We start from the raw sequence: 23,399 nt of genomic DNA, 5'->3' as shown, positions 1-23,399 counted from the left end.
GCCAAGGGGCTGGACCTGGCTGGAAAATGTGTGCTATTGAAAATGGTGTTAAAACCAGCAAACTTTGGCACTGTAGAGTCACCGTGGCTGCTTTAACCTCTCTCCCTTTGCCCCATCCATCCCTAGCCCCCTTCCTCGTTCCTCCCCTAGCTGCTAGCTAAGTCAAATAATTAACTGGGAGCTTCAAAGTTGATGCCCTTTATTTAGCAACCTCTTTGGTGTTTTATAAAGAGACAGTATTTGAAATGCTAGGGAGAAGAGATGGCAATGTCTATTGATATGGCATGTAATGTTAAATAATAGTTACCACTTAGAAGCTTAAAAATAATAAGAATCAGTTTGAAATCCTCCCTACTCGCTGCAGAGTTGACAGCTGTAGTGGAGCATTGAGTTTTATCCCAAAGGGGAGTGCTGCAGGGTAGGGGCTGCCTGAAAAAAACCCAGAGGAACAAAAAAATTTGTTAATACTGATGTTGTGTCTCTTTTTGGGCTTTCCTCATGGTTCTGTGGCACTAAAACTTTCGAAGAAGTGCACTTTGTTTCATACTCAGTGGAGCAAAGCAACCACATCTTGTTCCTTTTCCTTCCCTCTTTTGAGAAAATTAAATTAGAAGCAATTATGTGTCAATTGGCTGCTGCTGAGCTGATGTGTTTCTTCTTAGTTGGATGTCTTGATTAATAGTTTGATCTTGCAATTATTCATTATGAAATCTGTGGGAATTGTGGGTACATCGGGAGTTCAGGTCAAACCATGTAGCTCTTCAGTTCTATATTCTGTATAATGTTCAGAATCAGTAATAAAACATTGGAAGATGCTCTTGACTAAAGAGGATGGTGTATATTTGCCCAAGCCCACCCTCCATGAGCTTATGATGCTTGGGTCTATACTTGTCTTGAACAAAAAGTATTTTGAAATTGTGTGCTTTGAAACGGGCTTGATTTTCTTCTTTATGAATTGGAAAATAAATGTTATCATCTTGTACTTAAGAGCCTAACAACTTGTAAGCCAGCTCTCGTTCCCTTTCTAGACGTGGGAAACTAATTGTCCAACACAGTTTTATTTTGCTTGGAAGACTCTTATATAGCTCTACACTAAGGGCAGTAATCCTTAATAATATTGAAAACAAGAAAGGGAGTATGTTTATAAGCATTTAAAGCTAAGGTACATTTAAATCTGTGGAGCTCCGTTACCTTGGTTTATTAACTAATGCTTGTATGAAGTCAGAGTTGAAGGAGAAAAAAGTGAAGTTTGGCCTTTTAAGTCTTCCTTGACTGTCAAGTAAAGCCCAGTATGATCGAGTGAACTGATGGTGGGTTGGAGGGATGGAAGCCCCTTGGTACCTCATGTGAATGTTTTCTATCTCACCTCAGGTTTTATGCTGTGAACTCTGAATAACTGTAGAAGTCACTCAGCTTTTCAGTTTACCCATGGATAAGAACTGAAGTTTACTTGGTTTATGATATTATGGATGCCTTCTTTTCCCTGAGTTCTCAGTCTCAGGCAGAGCCTGCTGAAGTCAGTGGATGGGCTGCCAGAGGCATCCCTATCTGTAAATAACAGTTAGAGTGGTGGAATTTGCACAAAATAAACTCTGCTTATCTGGCCAGCTGAGTATTTACTGATGAATTCTGTTTATTGTATGCTGTGATTTGAATATTTTAGTGAAGTCAACCTAAAGGAAAATACCTTTATTTCATATTGTATGGATTATGACAAATTCCATATTTTCTCAAAAATATCTTTTTTTTCCTATTGTATGGCTTATGACGTCTCCCATATTTTTTTCAACTAAAGCATTTAATTTAAAACAATAACAAATACAGGCTGGAACTGGTCTTGCCTCTGCTTATCTAAAGTCTGAACTCGCAAGCAGTGACCAATAGATGCAGTCTCTGCTTCTTGCTGTTATCCTTAAGTGTTGGCAAAGGCATGCAGAGACTGGAAATAATTCAACTGCTTGAGTATTACACTGCTTAAGCTGTTTTGATAATTTGCATCCATAGATTTCAGTCTATTCTGACTCCTGGTTTTATTTGCATCAGATATAAATTATCATGCTGTCCACCTCTTGATAGAGCTGGAATGCTGCTGCCCGATTTATTTTATTTTATTGCCATAGCAAAGAAATCCCGCTTGACTGTTTTTAAAGCTGTGTGTCGCTTAGCAGAGTAAAATCAATCTCTCATGTAATAAATGTGTATTTTCTGCCTGATGTTGATGGGATTTCCACAGTTGTCAATCTTTGGTGGCTTTGAAGGTCCAAGGGGAGGCTCCCCAGTGCAAGGCTGCTCTTTCAGCTCCTTTGGTTGCAGTGGGTTTATTCCTCTAAGGTAGCAAGGGGTGGTAGTTATGCTATGTAAATAATAAATTAAATGCAATGCTTTCCTAATTTATAAGTACCTACAAATTCATATTTTGGGAATTATTCTGAAAGGTGCTGCTTGTAAGTCACAAACCTGCACCTGGGGTGGCACACATTAGTCACTGAAGCCCAGGTCTGCCGGTGAGTTTACAGTGGGGTGCCCACAACAGCTAAGCTAAACCTGGTAAGCTGGTTCCAAATACCTGTTTCCTGTGGAGGTCAAGGTTCCAATTTGAATTCAATGGAGCATTAGTCACCTAAATTCGTCTAGAGATTTGGCTGTGTTATGTTAGTTTTAGAAATGCTCTTTTATTTTTCCAAAGCCATTTCTTAATTCTTAAAGTGATACAAATCGTGTGATTTAAAGTCAGTGCCAAGCAACCTGTTTTCTGTGTATGCTTTTCTTAGGAGACCCTTGTTTGGGGACAAAACTAAAGTAGAGTTGGAGAGAGCTTGAGCGTGGTCGATGTTCATGTTTTGCATTGGGGTGTCTGGTGTGGCTTGCTTGCAGGTTAGGCTAGCAGGTCCCCCACGGGCCCGAGAGTTGTAATTTGTATGCATGTGGCTCTGTTTCATACCATCAGATGGGAAATTGGAAGCAAAAGGAGCAGAAAATAAACATGAATATTAACAAAAGGAGAGCAGAGGTGAAATGCTTGGTAATTGCTGCCTTTCTAGGGGTTGTTATGTATGCATGTTGAGACTGATTTGCTGTACAAGGGCAAAGACTCTTGGTTTCAATTACCATACAGTGGCTTAAAGCTACTCTAATGAGAACTGAAGTTTTCTAAATTTCAGTGTAAAGCTTTACATTCAAGACATACTGCTTTTTTCCTTTTTACTGCAAAGCGTAAGAGTTTTACTTGCAGTGTAAACTGCAGCCTTGGGAAGGAAGTGCAGATAAACTGCTCTCAAGCAAAGCCCTCTGAGTGATGCCGAGAGCTGCATAAGCTGACTTTCACAGCAATCGCATCCTGCTCCCAGGCAGACAAATGGGTGCTGCACTGCAGAGCCTTGGAGGAGGTGATGCATTGAGAATGAGGTGCTAGGGGAGAGCCAAGTGCATGCTAGAAGTCCTCTCTTCGATAAAATAAAACATACATGTCCAGACATAGAAACGCCTCTAGTTATTATAATTCTTCAGATAAGATCGTGGAGTAGATCTTCCTGAAAGATATATCAAAACATACGGAAGACAGGGAGGTAGCTGGGGACAGCCAGCACGGCTTCACCAAAGGCAAGTCATGCCCGACTTATCGTGGCCTTGTTACGATGGATTGACTGCGTCAGTGGACAAGGGTAGAGCTACATATATCATCTACCTGTACTTCTGTAAAGCCATTAGTATGACTCCCCCCAACATTCTTAACCCTGAATTGAAGAGAAATGGGTTTCATGGTTGGACTGCTAGATGGATATAAAGTTGGCTGGATGGCCGCATCCAGAGGGTTATAGTGAATGGTTAATGTCTGAGTGGAAACCAGTAACGAGTGGTGTCCCTCGAGGGCCCATACTGGGTCCAGTACTATTTATTTACTCTGAGCAACCTGATCTAGTGGAAGATGTCTTCATGGCAAGGGATTGGACTAGGCGATCTTTAAAAGTCCCTTCCAGCCCAAAACATTCTGTGATTCTTTAACACACAGCAATTTTTTAGCACTGGAGTTTGTCCATGAGAGGGTCTCCCTATGTGGCCTGCTTGTCCCACTGCACCAACCCAGTGCTTGCAGAGGATGGGACAATCCTATGGTGGCGGGTTGTGAAGAAGGGTGTGTACTTCCATGCAGCATTGTCAGAGATGCTTCTGCTTTAGATAAACTCAGAAAAGTAAAAATATGGAAATAGAAAGATCTCTGTTTGTATTTTTTTTTTAACCCCAGTTCATTACCCTCTAGTAGTATTTCAAATAGACAATGATGACTTACAGCACAGAAAGCTGAAAGCCATCAAGAGAGACTTTAGGACTCTAGGGAGAACGTTGGAGGACTCTGGGGCGTAAGTAATGTTTAGCTCCATTCCAGTGCTAAGGAATGAGAAGCAGGAGGTCGAACAGAAACATTTGATTAATGCCTGGCTCCGAGTCTGGTGTGAGGAGAAAGGCTTTGGGTTCTTTGATCATGGGGTGAGCCACCCACCCCCAGGCTTTCTCACTGGGGATGGGACACGCTTGTCTCCGAGGGGGACTAAAGTCCTTACTAAAAATCTAGCTAGGCTCTTAAATAGGGCTTTAAACTAGATGTGAAGGGGGAGGGGGACGAGGCTATTTGGGAGTGAGCCTGGAAGTGGGGTTCCAGTAACTGAGAGATGGTGTGCTGGAGAGGACCGCCAGTACATCACCTCAGAACAAGTGGGGGCGATTATACCTGGGGACAGTAAGGATGAAACTGGCAGTGTGGAGTTAGTTATTCCAAGGACCAGTCAATTGTGAATGAGCTCTATTCCCTTTATGAGGGCTGAAGGTTTGCCAGCCCAGCTGAAGTGCATTTACACCAATGCACGCAGCATGGGCAATAAGAAGGAGGAGTTAGAAGCTGTTGTAGGGCAAGGTGACTACGATGTTGTTGCCATCTTGGAAACGTGGTGGGACGACTCATATAACTGGAGTGCAGCCATGGAGGGGGTATAAACTCTTCAGGCGGGACAGGAAGGGTAGGAGCGGAGGTGGTGTAGCCCTCTGTGTTAGAGAGTGCTTTGATACCGTAGAGCTCAGTTACAGTGAGGAAGGGACTGAGTGCCTGTGTGTTAAAATCAGAGGTGCCCACAAAAAAGCAGACATTGTGATGGGAATCTGTTACAGACCGCCCAGCCAAGAAGAAGCAGCTGATGAGCTCTTCTAAAAACAGCTGGGGATAGTCTCTAGATTGCTACCTCTTGTCCTCATGGGAGACTTCAATCTTCCTGATATCTGCTGGAAGTACAATACGGCAGAAAGGAAGCAGTCTAGGAGGTTCCTGGAATGTGTGGAGGACAACTTCCTCACACAACTAGTGAGTGAGTCGACAAGGAAGGATGCCCTCCTGGACATGCTGTTTGTGAACAGAGAAGGCCTTGTGTGGGATGTGATGATTGGAGGATGCCTGGGACAAAGCGATCATGAGATGATAGGGTTTTCAGTTGTAGGAGAGATGAAGAAGGGGATTAGCAAAACAGTCGCGTTAAACTTCCAGAGGGCAGACTTTGGATTGTTCAGAAGGCTGGTTAGCAAAGTCCCATGGGAGACAGTCCTTAAGGGCAAGGGAGACCACGAGGGTAGGGCGCTCTTCAAAAATGAAATCCTAGCAGCTCCGGAGCAAGTCATCCCCGTGTTTCAGAAAAGGAGCCGGTGGGGAAAAATACAGCTTGGTTGAGTAGGGAGGTCTTGAGAGATATCAGAAAGAAGAGGAATGTCTATGAGCTTTGGAAGAAGGGACAGGCGTCTTGGGTAGACTACAGGAAGGAAGTGAGATCGTGCAATGAATAAATCAGGAGGGCTAAGGCCCAACTAGAAATCAAACTGGCTAAGTCTGTGAAAGATAATAAAAAATCTTTCTACAAATACATTAACAAGAAAAGGAGGACTACAGAGAATATTCAGTCCCTATTGGATGCAGAAGGAACAACAGTGACAAGGGATGAAGACAAGGCTGAGATACTTAATGCCGTCTTTGCCTCAGTCTTTAATAGTAAGGGAAGTTGTTCCCCCTGTGTACAAACCCGAGAGTTAGAGGAGCAGAATGTGGCTCCCATGATCCAAGAGGAGGTGGTTAGAGATTTGCTTGCCCAGCCTAGACACCCACAAGTCTATGGGGCCGGATGGGATCCACCCAAGAGTATTAAAGGAGCTGGCGAATGTCCTTTCCAAATCCCTTTCCATCTCCCAGCGGTCCTGGCTGACTGAGGAAGTTCCACTGGACTGGAGGTTGGCTGGTGTTGTGCCCATCTAGAAGAAAGGTTGCATGGAGGATCCAGGGAACTACAGGCCTGTCAGACTGACCTCAGTGCTGGGGAAAGTCATGGAACAGGTGATCTTGAGTGCTATTATGAAGCACATGCAAGAGAACCAGGTGATCAGGCCCAGTCAACACAGGTTCACGAAAGGCAGGTCTTGCCAAACTAACCTGATTGCCTTCTATGACAAAGTGACTCGACTACGGGATGAGGGAAAGGCTGTGGATGTAGTCTTCTTGGACTTCAGTAAAGCCTTTGACACAGTTTCTCACAGCATTCTGCTTCAGAAACTGTCAGCCTCTGGTGTGGACAGGCGCATACTCTCCTGGGTTGAAAACTGGTTGGATGTCCGGGCCCAGAGAGTAGTGGTCAATGGAGTTAACTCCAGCTGGAGGCCAGTTACAAGTGGGGTTCCTCAGGGCTCAGTACTGGGTCCAGCTCTGTTCAATGTCTTTATCAATGACCTGGATGAAGGCATTGAGTGCACCCTTAGCAAGTTTGCAGATGACACTAAGCTGGGTGGAAGCGTGGATCTCCTGGAGGGCAGGGAGGCTTTGCAAAGGGATCTTAACAGGCTGGACCGCTGGGCTGAGGCCAATGGCATGAGGTTTAACAAGGCCAAATGCCGGGTCCTGCACTTGGGGCATAACAACCCTGTGCAGTGCTACAGACTAGAAGAAGTCTGGCAAGAAAGCTGCCTAGAGGAGAAGGACCTGGGGTGTTGGTTGACAGCCGACTGAACATGAGCCAGCAGTGTGCCCAGGTGGCCAAGAAGGCCAATGGCATCTTGGCTTGCATCAGGAACGGTGTGGTCAGCAGGTCCAGGGAGGTTATTCTCCCTATGTACTCGGCACTGGTGAGACCGCACCTTGAGTACTGTGTTCAATTCTGGGCCCCTCGCTACAAGAAGGATGTTGAGGCTCTGGAGCGTGTCCAGAGAAGAGCAACGAAGTTGGTGAAGGGGCTGGAGAACAAGTCTTATGAGGAGCGGCTGAGAGAGCTGGGGTTGTTCAGCCTGGAGAAGAGGAGGCTGAGGGGAGACCTTGTTGCTCTCTACAACTACCTGAAAGGAGATTGTGGAGAGGAGGGAGCTGGCCTTTTCTCCCAAGTGACAGAGGACAGGATGAGGGGGAATGGCCTCAAGCTCCACCAGGGGAGGTTCAGGCTTGACATCAGGAAAAAAGTGCTCACGGTCATTGAGCACTGGAACAGGCTGCCCAGGGAGGTGTTTAAGGGACGGGTGGACGAGGTGCTGAGGGGTATGGTTTAGGGAGTGTGAGGAATGGTTGGACTACATTACCCAGTGGGTCCCTTCCAACCTAGTCATTGTATGATCCTATTCTATGGTTATAGACTTGTAGCACATGAAAGATTGTCAGTTGGCCTGGAAAATTTCAGTTTAGGTGGGTGCAGGACTACATGTCAGCTGTGTTTCTGTGATACTCACAATGCATGACGCCTCAGAGGGAGCCCACTATTTTTCTCTTAATACAGGAACACACTTGCAGAGCAGGAGTGCATGTAGCAATTTCTACAACATGGTTTCTTAAGTGAAAACCTCCTATACTGAAGAAAGCCAAACTGCAAAGAAAAATATGAAATAATAGCAATATAAAAGAAAAAAAGGGAAAGAAACGGTTCAGACATGTAGTGATGGGATACCTGTAAAGCCAACCGCATTAAAAATCAATTCGATCAGAGACTTAAATGTAAGTCATAGTCACTTTGTAAGCCTGTATTTGAACTTACAGCTTACTGAGCCTGTGCGTGGCCCCGCTACTTCTAAATTAATGATGTAGCATAGCATGGTTTTGTGAGTGTACCTTTTAAGAGCCCTCTGCATGGTGATGATTATATTGAGCTAAAGAGGACTGTATGAACTGGCTTTTCTCAAGGAGGTCTTTGCCAAGGGTGAGGCATATTTTATCTTTCCTCTTGGCCTCTCTGCTTTGAGGTGGAGTTTGTTTTACTTGTGTCATGTATTGCTGCTCCAAACATGAAAACATAGAATCATAGAACAGTTTGGGTTGGAAGGGACCTTAAAGATCACCTAGTTCCAACCCCCCTGTGATGGGCAGGGACATGTCTCACTAGATTAGGCTGCTCAAGGACCCATCCAACCTGGCCAAAAACCATTTGGAATTACTTAACATTGCTGAAGGATAAAGTGCAGTCAAGTGTTGCTTGAGGTTCGCAACTAAAGAGTGTGGTCAGCCCTCTGAAAGACAAGTTTTTCTGCAGTGCAGCATGTGTGATAGTTTGGTCTGGGGTTCCTCTTCTGTAATGCTGAATGTCTACAGTGTAGGTGTTTCTGAGCCTGTCCTCCAGGCTTCCTTAGCAGGTCATGGAGAGACACGGAGGTTTCCAATGCATGACTCATCTTACTTATTTTAGATGTCTACTCTGCAGTGAGATGAATCATTCCCTTAAAGAGACTGTCTGCCTCCTCAGTCCTGTCAAATAACTTAGCTCTCCAGCCCACTGTGGGAGCTTGGTCCCTGGTTGTCTGCACTGCAAGAATGTTTCTTCACTCCTGATTCTCCCTTGGAGTCGACCAGCTAATTGCCTCTGAAGCTAAATGTGGGTGTTCATACTGCATCGTTTCCTGCTGGAGCCACTCAGTGTCTTCAGCGAGAGGAGCAGCATGCCAGGTTTGGCCGCCTCCACCTTCAGCAGCCCTCCCACTCATCTCAGCAGGCTTTGCACTTGTTCCATGTCCCTCGTGAGGAGTGCTGACATGTCCCATAAAGCCAGTACTTGGGTGGGCTGCAACAGACTGCGTTCACTATTTAAGGCAGTTTTGAGATGGGAGAAAAACCAAAACAACAAGACCGCTACAAAATAATATGCTTAAGGCCACAGATGCTCCAATGGAGCCCAAATAAAATTGTCAAAGCCCTGTAAATCATATCTAGGGACAATGCTTTTTCCTTTCCTTTTTTTTTTTCACTTTCACAAGGGGAAACCTTCAGGAATGCAATCCAGTAAATATACATTTGCCTTGTAGATGTCTGAAATTTTACAATTTGAATCCCACCCATTGCATTATAAACTGATAAAACCCCTGCAAAAACTTCACCCATGAGCAAGCTCTCTTCTGGTGTACCCTTCCGGAAAGGCTGAGTGTGGTGATACACAGGGCACAGCCAGAGTGGTTGGAAATGAAGATGTGTGTCTCATTTGTTTCTATGGCTAGCAAAATTTATCGTTATTGATGGAGTTTATTGCCACAAGTGCTTTCCACTCACATCTGGTCCTGCCTCACATGTGAAAACTGATTGTTACACAATTCAATCAGAGGATTTTATATTTTTCCCTTGATTAAGACAAGTCCTTTATTTCTTTGTTGGAAGCCACAGACTGTTTGGCAAGGCAATGGGGCTCTCAAATTTTTGTTTACAAACATGGCTAATATGTTTCTGTACTTTAATGGGCTGCTAAAAAGGAAGGGGATTGAAAGGAGGGGAGTTTAAAAAGACAGAAATATGGAAAACTCACAATTCCCTTTCAAATGTAAGTAGAAAGGAAGGAAGGGGTTGGACTGTTTGAATTACTGCACTGAAACTAGGATTGATCTGGAAAGGATTTAATAATTTACTGTTAAAGTTTATGCTAGGAAAGCCAGAAATTTTGCAAACCTACAATTTTATCCCTGCTGGTTTGTGAGATGGTCAAACCTGTTGATTTAATGATTTCAGAATTTCAGGACAAATGATACTATATGCATACTACAGATTATTAAGGGATTATGAGTTGACTATCATAGGTGGCTGATAAGAAAGAAATGGTCTCCAGAGAAAAGTCACTCTCAGATTGGTCTGAAGGAAACATCAATCCTTATCCTTAAGTGTGAAATACCTGGAGAGCAAATCAGACCTTCAAATATGTCCTAGTTTTCCTAACAAAGCAATGGCATTGCCTTAAGATTTTCTTTGCTCTGTGGTTATCTCATGTGGTGAAAATTTAGTCTTTGCTCTGGGTAGCGTTTTCTGAATATCCATTACCTTTCTGGGGTAGCTGAAGTCAGTGTCTCACCAGTGCTTCTGATAAAGTCTTTCTGAAGACTGATTTTTCTTACAGTGCTAATTTCGGGTAACGTGTCAATAAGTAAAACAATGCAAGTAAAGGGATACTTCAAGATATTCAGTATGGTATTTCTTAAGTGGCATTGTAACTTTCCAGGTACTGTCATCTCTTTATAGTGTGGAATCAAGATATACTGGTATTTGGGAAATGCAGTAATGATGTCTTGTTGGGTGAGTCCATAACACACCAGTGGTGATAGCCAGAAATGCAAGATATCTGACCCAGTTTTCTGGCTCCTCCTGAGCAACCTTGGGGAGGTCCATCTAAATTCCATATTGCAATGTGCATAATATGGAATGTAATACCTCCTCTGGTCCTCTTATGTACTTGCTGCTGGAGAAGCTTGCTGTGAAAGGAGCTGCTCCTCAGCCTGTTTTGTACAGCAGTCATGGGGACCTGATACAAGTCAGAAAATCTAAATCATGATGCCACATTCAGGTTTGCTTTGTGGAAAGAAAATTGCAAAGTCTAGAGGGGAAAAAAAAATCCTCAAAATAAGGATTTTCACAAAGCAGTTGGTTCACAAGGACCGGGTGCATTTTATCTGCAGTTTATTTGAGAAGGCTTAGGTGGAAACACTGTGGAAGAGGCTGAATTTGCCTGAAAAACTACAAGCAAAGGTTACCAATGTACACAGGGAATGGCTCCTTCAGGACGGGATTTTGTGAGTCCTGGACATACCCATATCACATCCCCAACATCAGTGAGTTACCCGCCAGGAAGATGTACCTGTCCAAGAGATGTACTGGATTTTCACCCATGTTTGTCATCTATGAATCTTACTGTCATGTAGCTATTGAGGTGCCCATAGGGGTGTTTAGTAGGTGTCAGGAACAGACCTCTCTAATTCATTAGTGAATGGAAAGGGGATGCTGCTTAGTAAGGAGCTGGGACCAGGTGTGGAATTTGAGAAGGTATTCAATAGCATTGCTGTCAAACAGGAGTGGGGTCTGATCTCTTTCACAAAAGTAGCATTTGTGTAGTACTCCTAAATTTAGAAAACTATGTAGAAAATTGATCTCTTTTTTTTTTTTCTTTTTTTTTCCTCGCATTTTTTTGTGAAGCTAAATTATTCAGTCACTGGGGCTTTTAATCTTCATTTTTGTGTGTTTACTGATACATTTTGGAAACCCACCAGTGGGAAGGCAGTTTGTCATCTTTCATATTTGAGGAACCTGAGAGAAAGCCACAGCAGTTCTTTCATATTGCACTCTTCTGAAAAAGAACCTCATTCACGTGGTTAATTATAGGGATTTTTTCTTCCCCTTTTTTCTTCCTCATCAACTCTGTGCAGAGGAGATTCTTGCTGAATAGTGCCACAATGGCCACCCTGCAATTCCTCTACTTAATGAGCTACTTCTCGTACAAACACATTTCAGGATAACAGGGTGCAGATGTCTAGGTGTCTGGGTTTGGGGATTTTTTTTTTTTTTTTGCCTGAAAATGATTGTCAGTCTTCATTTTCATTTCAGCTTTCAAGCCTGTTGAAATGGCAGCATTCCTGTCATTGCAAACATTATTATTCAGCTGTGTGAACTGTGACTCATTCTGAAAGATTACAGGCATTTTGCTCCCCTGCGTGCACCTATTGTCCCGCTGTTCACTGTTTGTGGGCTGCCTTCTGCAGTCAGCGGTCAGGGGTATGTGCTGCCGCAGAGCTTGCTTGCCAGGTTCCTTCCAACCTTGTGCTGTTGCAGGGTATAGGAGCCCTCATCTGCTGCAGGCAGCAAGTTTCTGTGTGGGAAATGCTACTTTTGTCTGCGTGTGGGGAAAAAAGATAATCTCAAATGTCCTTTTTCAGCATCTTTTTAAAGCCCCAAAGGGCAAACCCTAATGGAACATAAGCCTCATACAGAACACCTGGCTCACATTCACTCCCGACAATGTTTACTTAGGCTGCAAAAATATCAGTTCATGATATCAGCTCAAGGCAAGCTCCATCTGGTCTGGTGGTCCTCTTTAATCATCTCTCTTTTCTAGTTTCACCTTTTTGTTTTTCTTGCCTGAATTCCTTGCTGGCGTCAGAGGATCCCGACTGTCACCATGCTGGCTCTTCTCCTGGTGCCACAGACCCGATGGTGGGGCTGTTCTCTCCAACAGGGCTCAGCACCTCATTTCTCTGATCTGCCTCCATCTCCTCCGGTTAATTGCTGTTTCCGAGTTTTCCAAGGCTTCATTTGAAATAAGGTCTCATGGGAATCCTGAATGAAGTTTCTGTTTGTTGTTTTACTGAGTGTCGACGTGAACCTATGGAGAAAAAAAAAACCCATCCTGTTCATTATGGCAGCTCAGTTAACTGGGGATGATTAAAGGGAAGTTTTAAAGTAAAGATACTACCTGCCCAGCCATAGAAGTGAGTTATGGAGCCCCAAGATGAAGAGTCATGAGAAATCAATCTTAATTTAGTACAATATAACACCGTGCTTCTATTTATATCTACTTGAGGGCAAGAGATAACGTGTCTAAACTTCCCAGTGTGACAAAAGCAAGCAGAATTTGGAGAAGGTGGCATAGATAGGAGCACAGAGCCTCCTTGCTCTGCAAGCACGTGTCTGAAAGACCTCTTCTGTCCCACTCTTTCTGTGTGGGAAGTGTTGCTGGAAATGCTGACAGGATCCCTGAGGTTCAGAGCCAAAGGCTCTGAACAGGTTGTGCAGAAAGCATCCACCAAAGCCTTTTCCTTGGGGCTATGAAAATGAGGAGTGGTAGGGCTACCAGCTGCCATAATTTTTTCAGGAGAACAAGGAATTGTGGTGTGTCTCGTCAGACAGGCGTGGGAAAGGAAAAGGACTTTTCTCAAAGACCACAAGAAGCTTGCTCTCCTATTGAATCTACATTTCAAAAAAGGAAAAAAATGTTTGCAGTGGTTTCCTTTGGTGATTAGCGTTTGCAATCCTGAGTTCTTGTTTTTGTGGTCATTCAAGCAGAGATACGCGACAGATGTAAAATTTAAATTATTTTGCTATTTTCAGATTATTTGCTAGAGGATTTAGTTATTCAGATCTTGCTTTTCTTCACGTTTTTCTACAAGCCACAGCTTATTTGGATGTCCTAGATTAACTGTGTTGTCACTTGTATCCTGGATAAAGAGCCCTTTCTTTCTGAATACCTATCTCTGTTTTCAACGCTGATCATAATAAATCATAGTTAGATGCTCTTTCACTGTAGTTCAAACCCTACATTATTCTGAAATTACTTTCATGTGTAGACAAGCCCTTAGGAAACTCTTTTTTGTATGAAATGAAATCTCCTTAATTTATTAGCTGTTGCATTACAAGCTTGTACTGAGAAATTAGCCTGGAGAAGAGGAGGCTGAGGGGAGACCTTATCACCCTCTACAACTGCATGGAAGGAGGTTGTAGTGCAGTGGGTGTTGGTCTCTTCTTGAAAGTAACAAGTGATAGGATGAGAGGAAATGGCCTTATGTTGTGCCAGGGGCAGTTTAGATTGGATATTAGCAAAAATTTCACTACGGAAAGAGTGGTCAAGCATTGGAATAGGGTGTCTAGGGAAGTGATGGAGTCTGCATTCCTGGAAGTGTTCAGAAGGCATGTAGACATGGCACTTCGTGACATGGTGTAGTAGGCGTTCTATGATGCTACAATTCTAAATTAATATTGTTCTTTTAAGGTTTTTTTTGTTTTGTTTTACTTTGTAGACTGTAAGATGGCACATCGAACTGCAGCCATGGGCAAGTCCAACTCCTTCCCTGAATCATGAGGCCTTGAGGTTCCTTAAGTACATTAGCACTTCTCAGGTAGGTTTTTCATTTCAGTCTCCCTTTTGAAAACAGTTTGCCTGGCACAGGCTCTTCCCTCTCAGGTAAGAAATTACCTTCACACCAAACTAGTTTGAAAACTGATTTCTTTTTAAAGTTCTTGACCTAGTGGTGATGGTCAACATGAATGTACAGATCAAATGACAGGAGAGGAAGATTGCATTATTTCCTTGCTTTTTATTTCTTGATGGGTTCATGTCCTGACAGAAGTACAATACAGCTGAAATTCCAGACATTGTTTCTCTCCTGCTGTCTCTATCTCCCTCATTATCTCTTAAGCACAGAAAAGTACAGAGCACTCTGTAGCAAGAGAACTATGCATTCAGCCACTTCACCTCTCAATTATAATGTGATAGCCAGGGTCGTTTTAACTAAAAAAGATGCATTTGAGGTTCCCAGTAAAATGAGAACAAGGCTTTAGTCCCTAGCTTGGACAAGTTGTCCCAATGGTACCAACAGAATCTTGATATTTTGAGGATGAAAGTGATGACTCAGAAAATCGGGGGATTTATGTGCTATTTCAAAGGTGGCATTTCCAAATGCAGATTGCACTGACTTACATTTCCAGAGTTTGGCATATATGGAAATTAGGCGTTCATGTTTTAATAGAGGCATCACTTCTGCACAACAGCATTTACGCATGCATTTCCTGTAATAAAAGATAGAAGGAGTGCTGGATGCCCACAGTTCTGACAGGGCAGCTACATTCGGCACCCTGGTCTATCAGCAATTGACCCTTGAAGACAGATTTAACTGCACCATCACTTACACTGGAGAACAGCAAAAAGCCTCAGGTGCTGTCACTGAAGTGTTATTCACATATGAAATTCTTTGTTAATGCAATGTTTTCAAGGCTGAGATGAGATTAATTTGAAACATATCTAAAAATGTGCTGCTGTGCTGATAGTGTGGTAACTGGGAGGTAGTGTTCACCTGTCCTCCAGCTTGTGGGTACCCCTGGCTAAAGGCTCAAGAATTGACATCACTGCTTCCTCTCATGACAACACTGGGAGGGCAGGAGGCAAGATGATGCATGTGGAAACAGCCAGAGATGTGTGTAGAGCTGCTTGTTTTGTTGTACAGAAGTTTAGGCTGCGGCAGGCATGTTAAGCTGAAAACATCCTTCATACTGGTGACTTTAATAAAGAGTGGCAGATGCTGCTAAACTCCACTAGTTGGGTCAAAGCCTACAAGGACATCAATTAGCAGAGAGTTTATTGCTTCTGACATACTAATCGAGAAGTTTCATTCCCAGAGTAACTGACCCTGGTGGGGAGGACAAGCATAAGTGAAAATGAAAAAAATAGATAAATCCTTGTTCCTGACCTGGCAGATGTTATAGTATTAATAACTGGTGGGATAACATCAGGACTGGTGTGAGCACTTCTGGAAGTTGGATCCCACTTATAAGGATGAGCATGGGATCTGATTTTCCTTGTTTGCTGAGCAAATGTCTACTAATTAATGTGCCTGAGTTCAGCTCCCTGTGGTTAGTGCAGAATAGCTCAAACTTCTGGAGAGGGAAGATGCTATCTCACCAGGGTCAAGGTGTGGCCAGCAAAAGCTTTTTCAGTGCTTGTATCTAAGCATCAGAAGAACTGTCTTACCTGTGCTGTCGTCTGTAGGATAGTGACAAGCAGAAGCCCAGAAAAGGACGTCAGTTTAGTGTATTGGGGTCTGTAAATCATGTAACAGACTGGTGATGGTGCAAAAGGCAGAGTTCAGTGTTTTTTATTTTTGATGACAAGAGCTATTAAGTAGCAAGAGCTATTAAAATTGTTCCACATTCTGAGTGTTGTAATTGCTCATAGTGCCATGAGTCAATTAAGTGGCAGCATTGCAAAATCTTCCTTTCTGTAAGAAAGCGTGTTATTCTTCTGTGTCTTAAAATTAGTGCTTGTTATTGTAATGCCATTTATTCCTTGATTGTTATGTGACTGAAAGGAAATGAGTAGTGGGGTGCAGTGCAAATCATTGCTTAAAATCTAGTGAATTCTGAGAGCAGCATGAGGCGAAGCTATATTAGCTTTTATGAATTTTCCGTGGGAATTATGAGCTGAGCAGGAGCAGGGAGGCACTGATGCAGCATGCAGCTGTTTGGATGTAATGCTTCAAATTACACTCTTTCAGAGCTCCTTAAAGAATCAGAGCTTTATGTACTTATTATAAGGCACAGGGTGGAGAGTGCCTGCTGCAGCAAAGGCTGGGTTCCAGTTTTCCCTCTCACCACTGTGTAAAATTGTTCCATTTCAGTTGTTATGGGTGGGGCCAGACCTGTGGATTTTAGTTTGACTAAAACTGAGAGCTGAGCCTGGGCAGTCTACTGTAAGGATAAGAAGGAGCAAGACGAGAACAGTCATTCAGGACTGATGCTTAGCCTGCTTTTATCTCTACTACTGTTCTTTCCACTTTTTTATTGTTGGCTTTCTGGTAGCGTCAGCTTCCATCCCTGTAGCCAGGGCTGGTGCTGGGTCCTAAGAGCAACTTTTTGTCATGATGGATCAGCTGGGTTCCTTGCAACTCTTCCTGGTCTTTGCATTCCTATCTGCATGTTAGCAGTCTGTGCCCTGCAACCCCTGAATTTAATGGCCAGGCTGCACATGGTTTGAAAAACCCTTCAACAGCCCACTGTAGGTTGATGCTGGTGCAGCGGGGCACAGCCTTTCTTGGGTAGAAGTGGCCACAGCTTTGGTGCTTGCTTCTACTTCCCACTACCTCCTTACCACTGCTGTGGCAACAGCTGTACAAACTGCACTGGCTTTCCATTGCCTGCTGTTCCCTGGCTCCTGAGTGCTGGGAAGGCTGCAGGACCTGCCAGCTCCATGCCTGCCTTTTCCAGAGCGGGTCTGGCCAAAGAAGATGGTGCAAAACGGTGTGACCGAGCCTGGGGGCGAAGCGCTGACTCCAGCTGCGGGACAGCCAGGCAGAGTCAGTGCTGTGGGCAGGGGCTCCTCCATCCATCATCACTCACAGGGCCATGGCTTCCTCAACTCGGTCACCACTGCCTCTCTGCTGTTGCAGGATGCTGCTCAGCTGCTGGCAAAGCCGACTTTACCTCTCAGCCAAGTGATTTTTGACACTTCCAGGTTTCTGATGAATCCAGCACTTTTCAGTACTTGCTTTCTTGGGCTTTACAAGGACTTTGACTTACAGTGTTTCCTCTCTGCAGGGTCTCTTTCTCTTCTCCTTTGCAGTGTTTTTATCCTGGCTTTAGACTCCAGCACTGCATAAGCACGTGCTATGATTCCTCTGTTTAGCTGAGCACTTCGTTAAATCTCTTTGTTGTTGGAGAGAGGATGTGTTGGGGTAATGATTAAATCCCTTCTGGAACTGAGACATTCTAGGAAAGGTAGACAACGTACGTTGTAGTGATGCTGAAACTTGTGATTACAGTCTTGAATCATGACATGATTTTAACATTATTCAGAATGCAGAATCCACTCCAAGGTTTGAAAAGAAAGAAAATAAATATTTCAATGCCGAAATAACTTGTTCTTGGGAAAATTGAGTTTTGGGTATAGTACTAATGCTTAATTATTTGCTTTTCAAACTGTGTTGCACTCAGAGGGATTATGTAAACCTTAAATTTCACCAAGCAGAACAGACGAACAAGGAGAAACAAATCATCAAATCTCCATAGCTGTGGATCAGATTGACAATCAGATTTAAATGAAACCAATTAACATTTTTCTTCTTTCCACTCTGTCCCCAGAAGGCAAATTAAAACAAATTAAAAGTCGTGTCTTAAAATGAAACATCCTTTGATTTCAACAGATTTCATGCGAACACATGAACCTGAACAGCATGAGAGGATACTCTGAAACTGCAAAGAAGCCGTGGTCAGTCTGTCTTGATGAGAGGTTCAGCCTCATTCACCGAATCAGAAGCAAACAATGCCGTCTCTATTCCCTTGGGTAAGTGCTCTCTTCGAAAGACAGCAAATTGTTTCTTGACACCTAGTTTCAAAAAGCCCTATAAATGCAAGATAGGCTGCAACAAGGTTTTTTAATATACAGACTTTGCTTGAATGCATTTGTTATGTGTTGATGGGCTTCTGCAACCTCTGTTTTTAGGGAAAAACCTTTCTCCGTGAGGTTCTTTGTTCTGCTTTGCTTTTCTAATATCCGTAGGAAAACAAACTACTTAATGGTGAGTAGTGAGTGGTAGTTCACATAGATGAAGATTGAAATTAATGAGATAAACTGAGAAGCATACAGCATCTTCCCTGAGCAGCAGTGACTTGCATGATTGCCACGTACTTCAGCAGCATTACTTATAAAACTTCATTAATTACCCCTGGGACAAAATAGTACATTTCCATATGAGAGTGTGTTTTCTAAGCACTTCAAGGGTGATATGTGCCAAAGTGATAATAATGAAGGGAGCTGCAGCTTTATTTTAAAATATTTGTGGTGTTTATGATGTTTACAGAAGTGGAGATTGAAGTTTTCACTCCTTGCAGAACCAAGTGCTTTCACAGGTCATAAAACCTCAATTGCAGCCTGTTTCTCTGCTAATAAAACACTGCTTCCTAGGAAGACAAGGGAAGTCACTCCACAGAGTTCATCAGCCCACTGGCCTTTTGCGTTACCCATCAGCAGGCAGGTGCATTAGGAGAGTGGTCATTGGAATTTCGAGCTCGTTTCACACCAGTCACCACATGGCTGCTGCCTACTAACTGTCTTAGGAACCAGCTTTATATTAGAGATATATGGAAAGGCTTCATTTCAAGGCCAGGCTGGATAGGGCTTTGAGCAGCCTGGTCTGGTGGGAGTTGTCCCTACTTGTGGGAAGGGGCTGGATCTGGGTGATCCAGTCCCTTCCAGCCCAACCCATTCTGTGATTCTATGAACTCCCTTGAACCAGTACAGTTTATTTCTGTAATTTTGCTGCTGTGGGTATAGAAATGGTGGATAGCAAGGAACTGTGTCTGGGTGGCATTTCTCACTGATTAGCACATGGCAATTAACACTAGCAGCTGATGTAAAGTGGATGCAGAGTGCACTGCAATCAAAGGGAGTATTTTCTGTTTATTTGGGTGGGCTTATATTTGTATTGAGCTTATACTGAGCTGTAAAGACCAAACTCCTCAGAGGGTGAGGGGCTCTGAGGGCTTTTTGAGCTACATTGCTCAGTGGCAGAGCAACAATGCCCCTTAAAGACAAGTCACATCTACAGAGAGCAAACTCCTCTCAACAACTGTGGCTTCTCATTTCCTGAATGTTTGTTGCAATCTGTTTCAAATGGTATTTGCCTGGTTTTAATGAAAAATACAGGTTTACATTATTTTTTTGCTCAGTTTTTCACATTCCTATGGAAGTCCAGAGAGATGCCTTATTATCCCGTGCTTGGGTCCAGGCTCCCTGCTCAGCTGTAATACTGGCTCATTGCCTGAGGCTCCTGGTAGTCAGTAGTGAGAGGCAGGCACATTATAGGTGGAAAAATCAACTAAGCTAAATATCCTTCTGGAGGTAGGTATAGCTTTCCTTTGATTATAGAGGAAGTCTGTGATAGCATGCCTGCTGATGTTAGATGTCTTGGCAAAGTATCCAGAGTTCAGTGGAATTAATCTAGACCTTGCCTTTCAAGTTACATGATCATTAATATTAGACCTGAGCTCCCATATTAATGTCCCTCTTTTCATGTAGACCAAGTGCCAGATAAGAATGGTATTTTTGTTGAACTGGCCAGTAGACACAAGGCAGAGTTGATTTCATCTGTGAAGGAAATGCAGATTTGGTACAAAGCTGTGCAACACAAAGATAACTTGCTGATGGTTTTGAACAAATCTGAGCTAGTATATGTATGACAGTGCTTTGCGTGTGGTGCTCTTTTGGGTATAGTACAGATTTTCTGTACTGATGGAACAGTAAGGCTTAGCAGAGATTGAAAGTGATGTTGGCTTTCCCATCAAACATCAGATACACAGGTGCTTGTAATACCAAACTGTGATGCATCCCATGAAACAGCTAAAAAGTAAAAGAGAAATATTTCAGGGTAAGGAGGAGCAGTCTTCAGTCCTCCAGATTCCTTCTGCAGCCTTTGGAGCTCATTAGTGCATAATTCTTCTGTCAGACTCACTTCCTTTAGTTTATGACAGGCAGAAAAGCAATTTTGTTCCGAGTAAGACAAAAATCCCCTTTAAACATTTTTGTTATCTCATACAGTCCATAAAGAGCAAAGGGGAGCAGCTGCTTCCAATAGAGAACATGCTGTATGGAGAGGCTGGATGGAGGACAAATGTGAAAGTTCAGTGTGAGAATTACTGGGAATCCTGAATTAAATCCATATATCATTAAAAAATGGAAAAAACCACGCTGCTTAGGCTTTCTCTTCTTAAATGCTGTAGAAAAGGTTACATGTGAATGGGAGCAAGCAGTGTCTGAAATGTCTGGAGGTCTTTTCAGATTATTATTAGTTGCTTCCGCTACTGGGAAGCAGTGATGTTTTTGCTTGGGGGGTAGGATTTCCCAGTGTTATATGTAATTGCAATATGCATTAGTGAGCTCTAGTTATTAAATGCTAAATCTGCTTAGATGAAGCTAAGTCTGTTACAAACACCACAGGCAGGCACTCAAGCTGGGATAATATAAATGAATAGGATTTCAGAAACTTACCAGTTGCGGTTTAAAGAGTCTTGCTGTAACACTATAGAAACCCTTTCAGGTGGATCTTAAAGTGTAAGGGCTTTAGGATCCAGGCAGGGGTTGCTGCTTTTTTTTCCCAAGCTGTTGAGCTTGGTTATTTTCCTTTGAGTAAAAAGGGCAGGAAGTGGGGAACACAGAAAGGGAAAGCTGGACCTGTGCTGTTTTTACAGCTCTGTCCTGTGGTCCCTATGGGAGCTGGAGTACCTGCAGGTATCAGGCTGGATCAGCTACAGGTGTCCACTAGAACTGTGCTGGAGGAGACAAAGCAGTTTTGTGCGACCGGCACAGTTGCTGTGCTCCAGCTGGTGTGATTTTCTGTTCAGTGCAAGCTGCAGCCCAGTGTTTATTCCAAGTGGGAGGCTCTGTGTACTGTGACCTTCTGCAAACCCTGGGGACAGCCAAGGAACACTGCTCCCTGCTGTGCTGCACTCTGTCCTGGGTCAGCGTCCCTGCCCTGCCAGCCCTTCCTTCCCACTCACGCACAGGCTCGGAGAGCCCCTCTGCAGGGTACTGCTTCTGCTGCTTAGAAAGCCCACCTCTGCCCCCACTGCGAGGGACTGTGCATGACTGCCAACATTGTAGTCGAGCGCTCTGTACAGTAAAGATAGATTAGTGTCTTTACCATTTTTTGTTTTGCTGTTGCTGAAGGCAGCAACTGTTCTGTCCTGATGGTGGGGAAGGACCTCTCTAGTCTTCTGTGACCCCCATACTTTTAAAATCATGGTCCTTTTTCAAGTAACACCAAATCTTACTTAAGATTTGTTTACTTCTTCCATGCTGTGTTATCCCTTAGCATGATCACGTGTGCCAGAAATTTTTCAAACCTGTTCTTTCGGAGATGAGCTTATTTTCTCTCCCAGATATTTGCTGTTTGTTAGCTCTCTTGTCAGACATAAATGTGAGCTGTTAGCTAGAGTGCTGGAAGATATACCAGCACCTTTGTTACCCTCATCTATACTGTTTTTGTTTTGCACCACTGTGAACCTCCCTTTTTAGTCCACACCAGTTGTGACCTGTTTGGAGGCAGCCTGAGGTTGGTCTGCCTCAAAAGCGTCTGGGGCTCTGGGTTGCACCAGCTGGTACTACTAGATTTGTGTCATGGACACGTGTTTGTTGGTTGCTGGTAGGCTCATCGCTCTAATGCTGTAACTGTACCCAACAATTCACATTTTGGATCTTTTTTTAGGCAGCTTTTCATTCCTAAGGGATTACATTGTCCTTCATTCATCAGTGTCCCTTCTGTAGAAAGCCACAGGCAAACAAACATGTCGATTCACTTGGTTAACTTCTGAACTTTTTTCCTAATGTGTGTTGAATGTATGAAAAGAAAACTCCTCTCTTTTCCTCCTACACATCTGTACCAGCTGGAATCCTGGGAAATAAGAGTCGTTCTTAAGAGCACACTGGGCTGTTTTTGCAAACTCCATTTCCTGATCCTTTCCTAGGATGCGTGAAAGGGGAAAGATGATTGAGGAGAAGACATACTAATACGGCACCATCACACTGTGCTTAGCCAGTATTACAGCAAACGTGATACCATGCTGGTAACTTCAAAAACATATGCTTTTCCAAACATTGTTTCATGACTTGGATTCACTTTAGTTTACCAGTATGTCATCGATGTAAAACACTTAGTGCTGGTTTCATGTCATATTGTAGTGTAGCATGATGTAAAACATATGACCTTTTGAATATGGTTCACACCATTTTAGAAAGATGTCCCCAAGGATAGTTGTGGTGTAGTGCAGTGGATACTCTGACAGTACAGCTAAAAGTGCTGCCCTGGGATGATTTGTCCATGACAGATAAAAGGTATTCTCAATTAGTACAACTGATTGAAGCACTGATTTAAAAAGCTTGACTATCTTCCCAGTTGTACATGTGTGTATATCCAACAGCATAGTTTTGATTAAGCTTCAGGTTTAGTGCATGATTTGAACCACACTTGGAACAAGCGTGGGAGAGTAGTAAGGGGAAGGACATCCTATTTTATGCGGTAGGGAAGGTCTGCGGTCCAAACATGTGATTGCAATGACACAGCCCAGAGTTTTTTAGTTTTAGTGTACCCTATGTGAACTAATAGGCTGGAGGAGGTAGGAATAAGGCACAACCTTGTAAAGTACATCTCTATTTTCTGTATGATGGAGCTCTTCACCTTCTTCTTCAGCAACCTTAAGTCTGTGTAAAAAAGCTGCTGCTGTTAGGAAGGGGTTAATTTTAAGTTTGCTTTTTTTATTTGTGTTTTCATGTGCATGGAAAAAGACAGGCATTTGGTCCTAGTGTTGTGTCCCTGTTGGTGGTCATTGTGGCTCATTTATGTAACACAAGATCATAGGCATGGTGACAGTATGCCTGATCTTTACAAAACAGTATCATATACATTTAAATGTATTTGCTTTTTTTGTTTATGTCTTGGTTATTGGAATTTTGTGCAGTGGAAACTAAAGAAACTTGTCATAAAAATAGTGAAATATGGATCTAAATATGAATAGAGAAATAATGACAGCACAAAGGTTCTAATGCTATTTTACTTTCTTATGAATGCTGTCACCTTCTGAATTAAGAAAACATCTCTTTGGGAAGGTTATCAGCCTGACT

The 23,399-nt window shown here is 43.2% G+C and overlaps 1 protein-coding gene across 1 annotated transcript in view; it reads left to right on the top strand.

Moving 5' to 3' along the window:
• METTL24 (methyltransferase like 24) overlaps positions 1 to 23,399 on the top strand; it is a 54,944-nt gene that overhangs the window by 13,080 nt on the left and 18,465 nt on the right. The window contains exons 2-3 of the mRNA XM_054062398.1: positions 14,035 to 14,133; positions 17,929 to 18,068. Coding sequence (XP_053918373.1) covers positions 14,035 to 14,133; positions 17,929 to 18,068 — 239 coding nt within the window. The remainder of the gene's footprint in view (positions 1 to 14,034; positions 14,134 to 17,928; positions 18,069 to 23,399) is intronic.

The sequence above is a fragment of the Cuculus canorus genome, chromosome 3 (genome assembly GCF_017976375.1).
Source record: "Cuculus canorus isolate bCucCan1 chromosome 3, bCucCan1.pri, whole genome shotgun sequence".
Taxonomy (NCBI): domain Eukaryota; kingdom Metazoa; phylum Chordata; class Aves; order Cuculiformes; family Cuculidae; genus Cuculus; species Cuculus canorus.
This window is presented reverse-complemented; position numbering and strand designations above follow the sequence as displayed.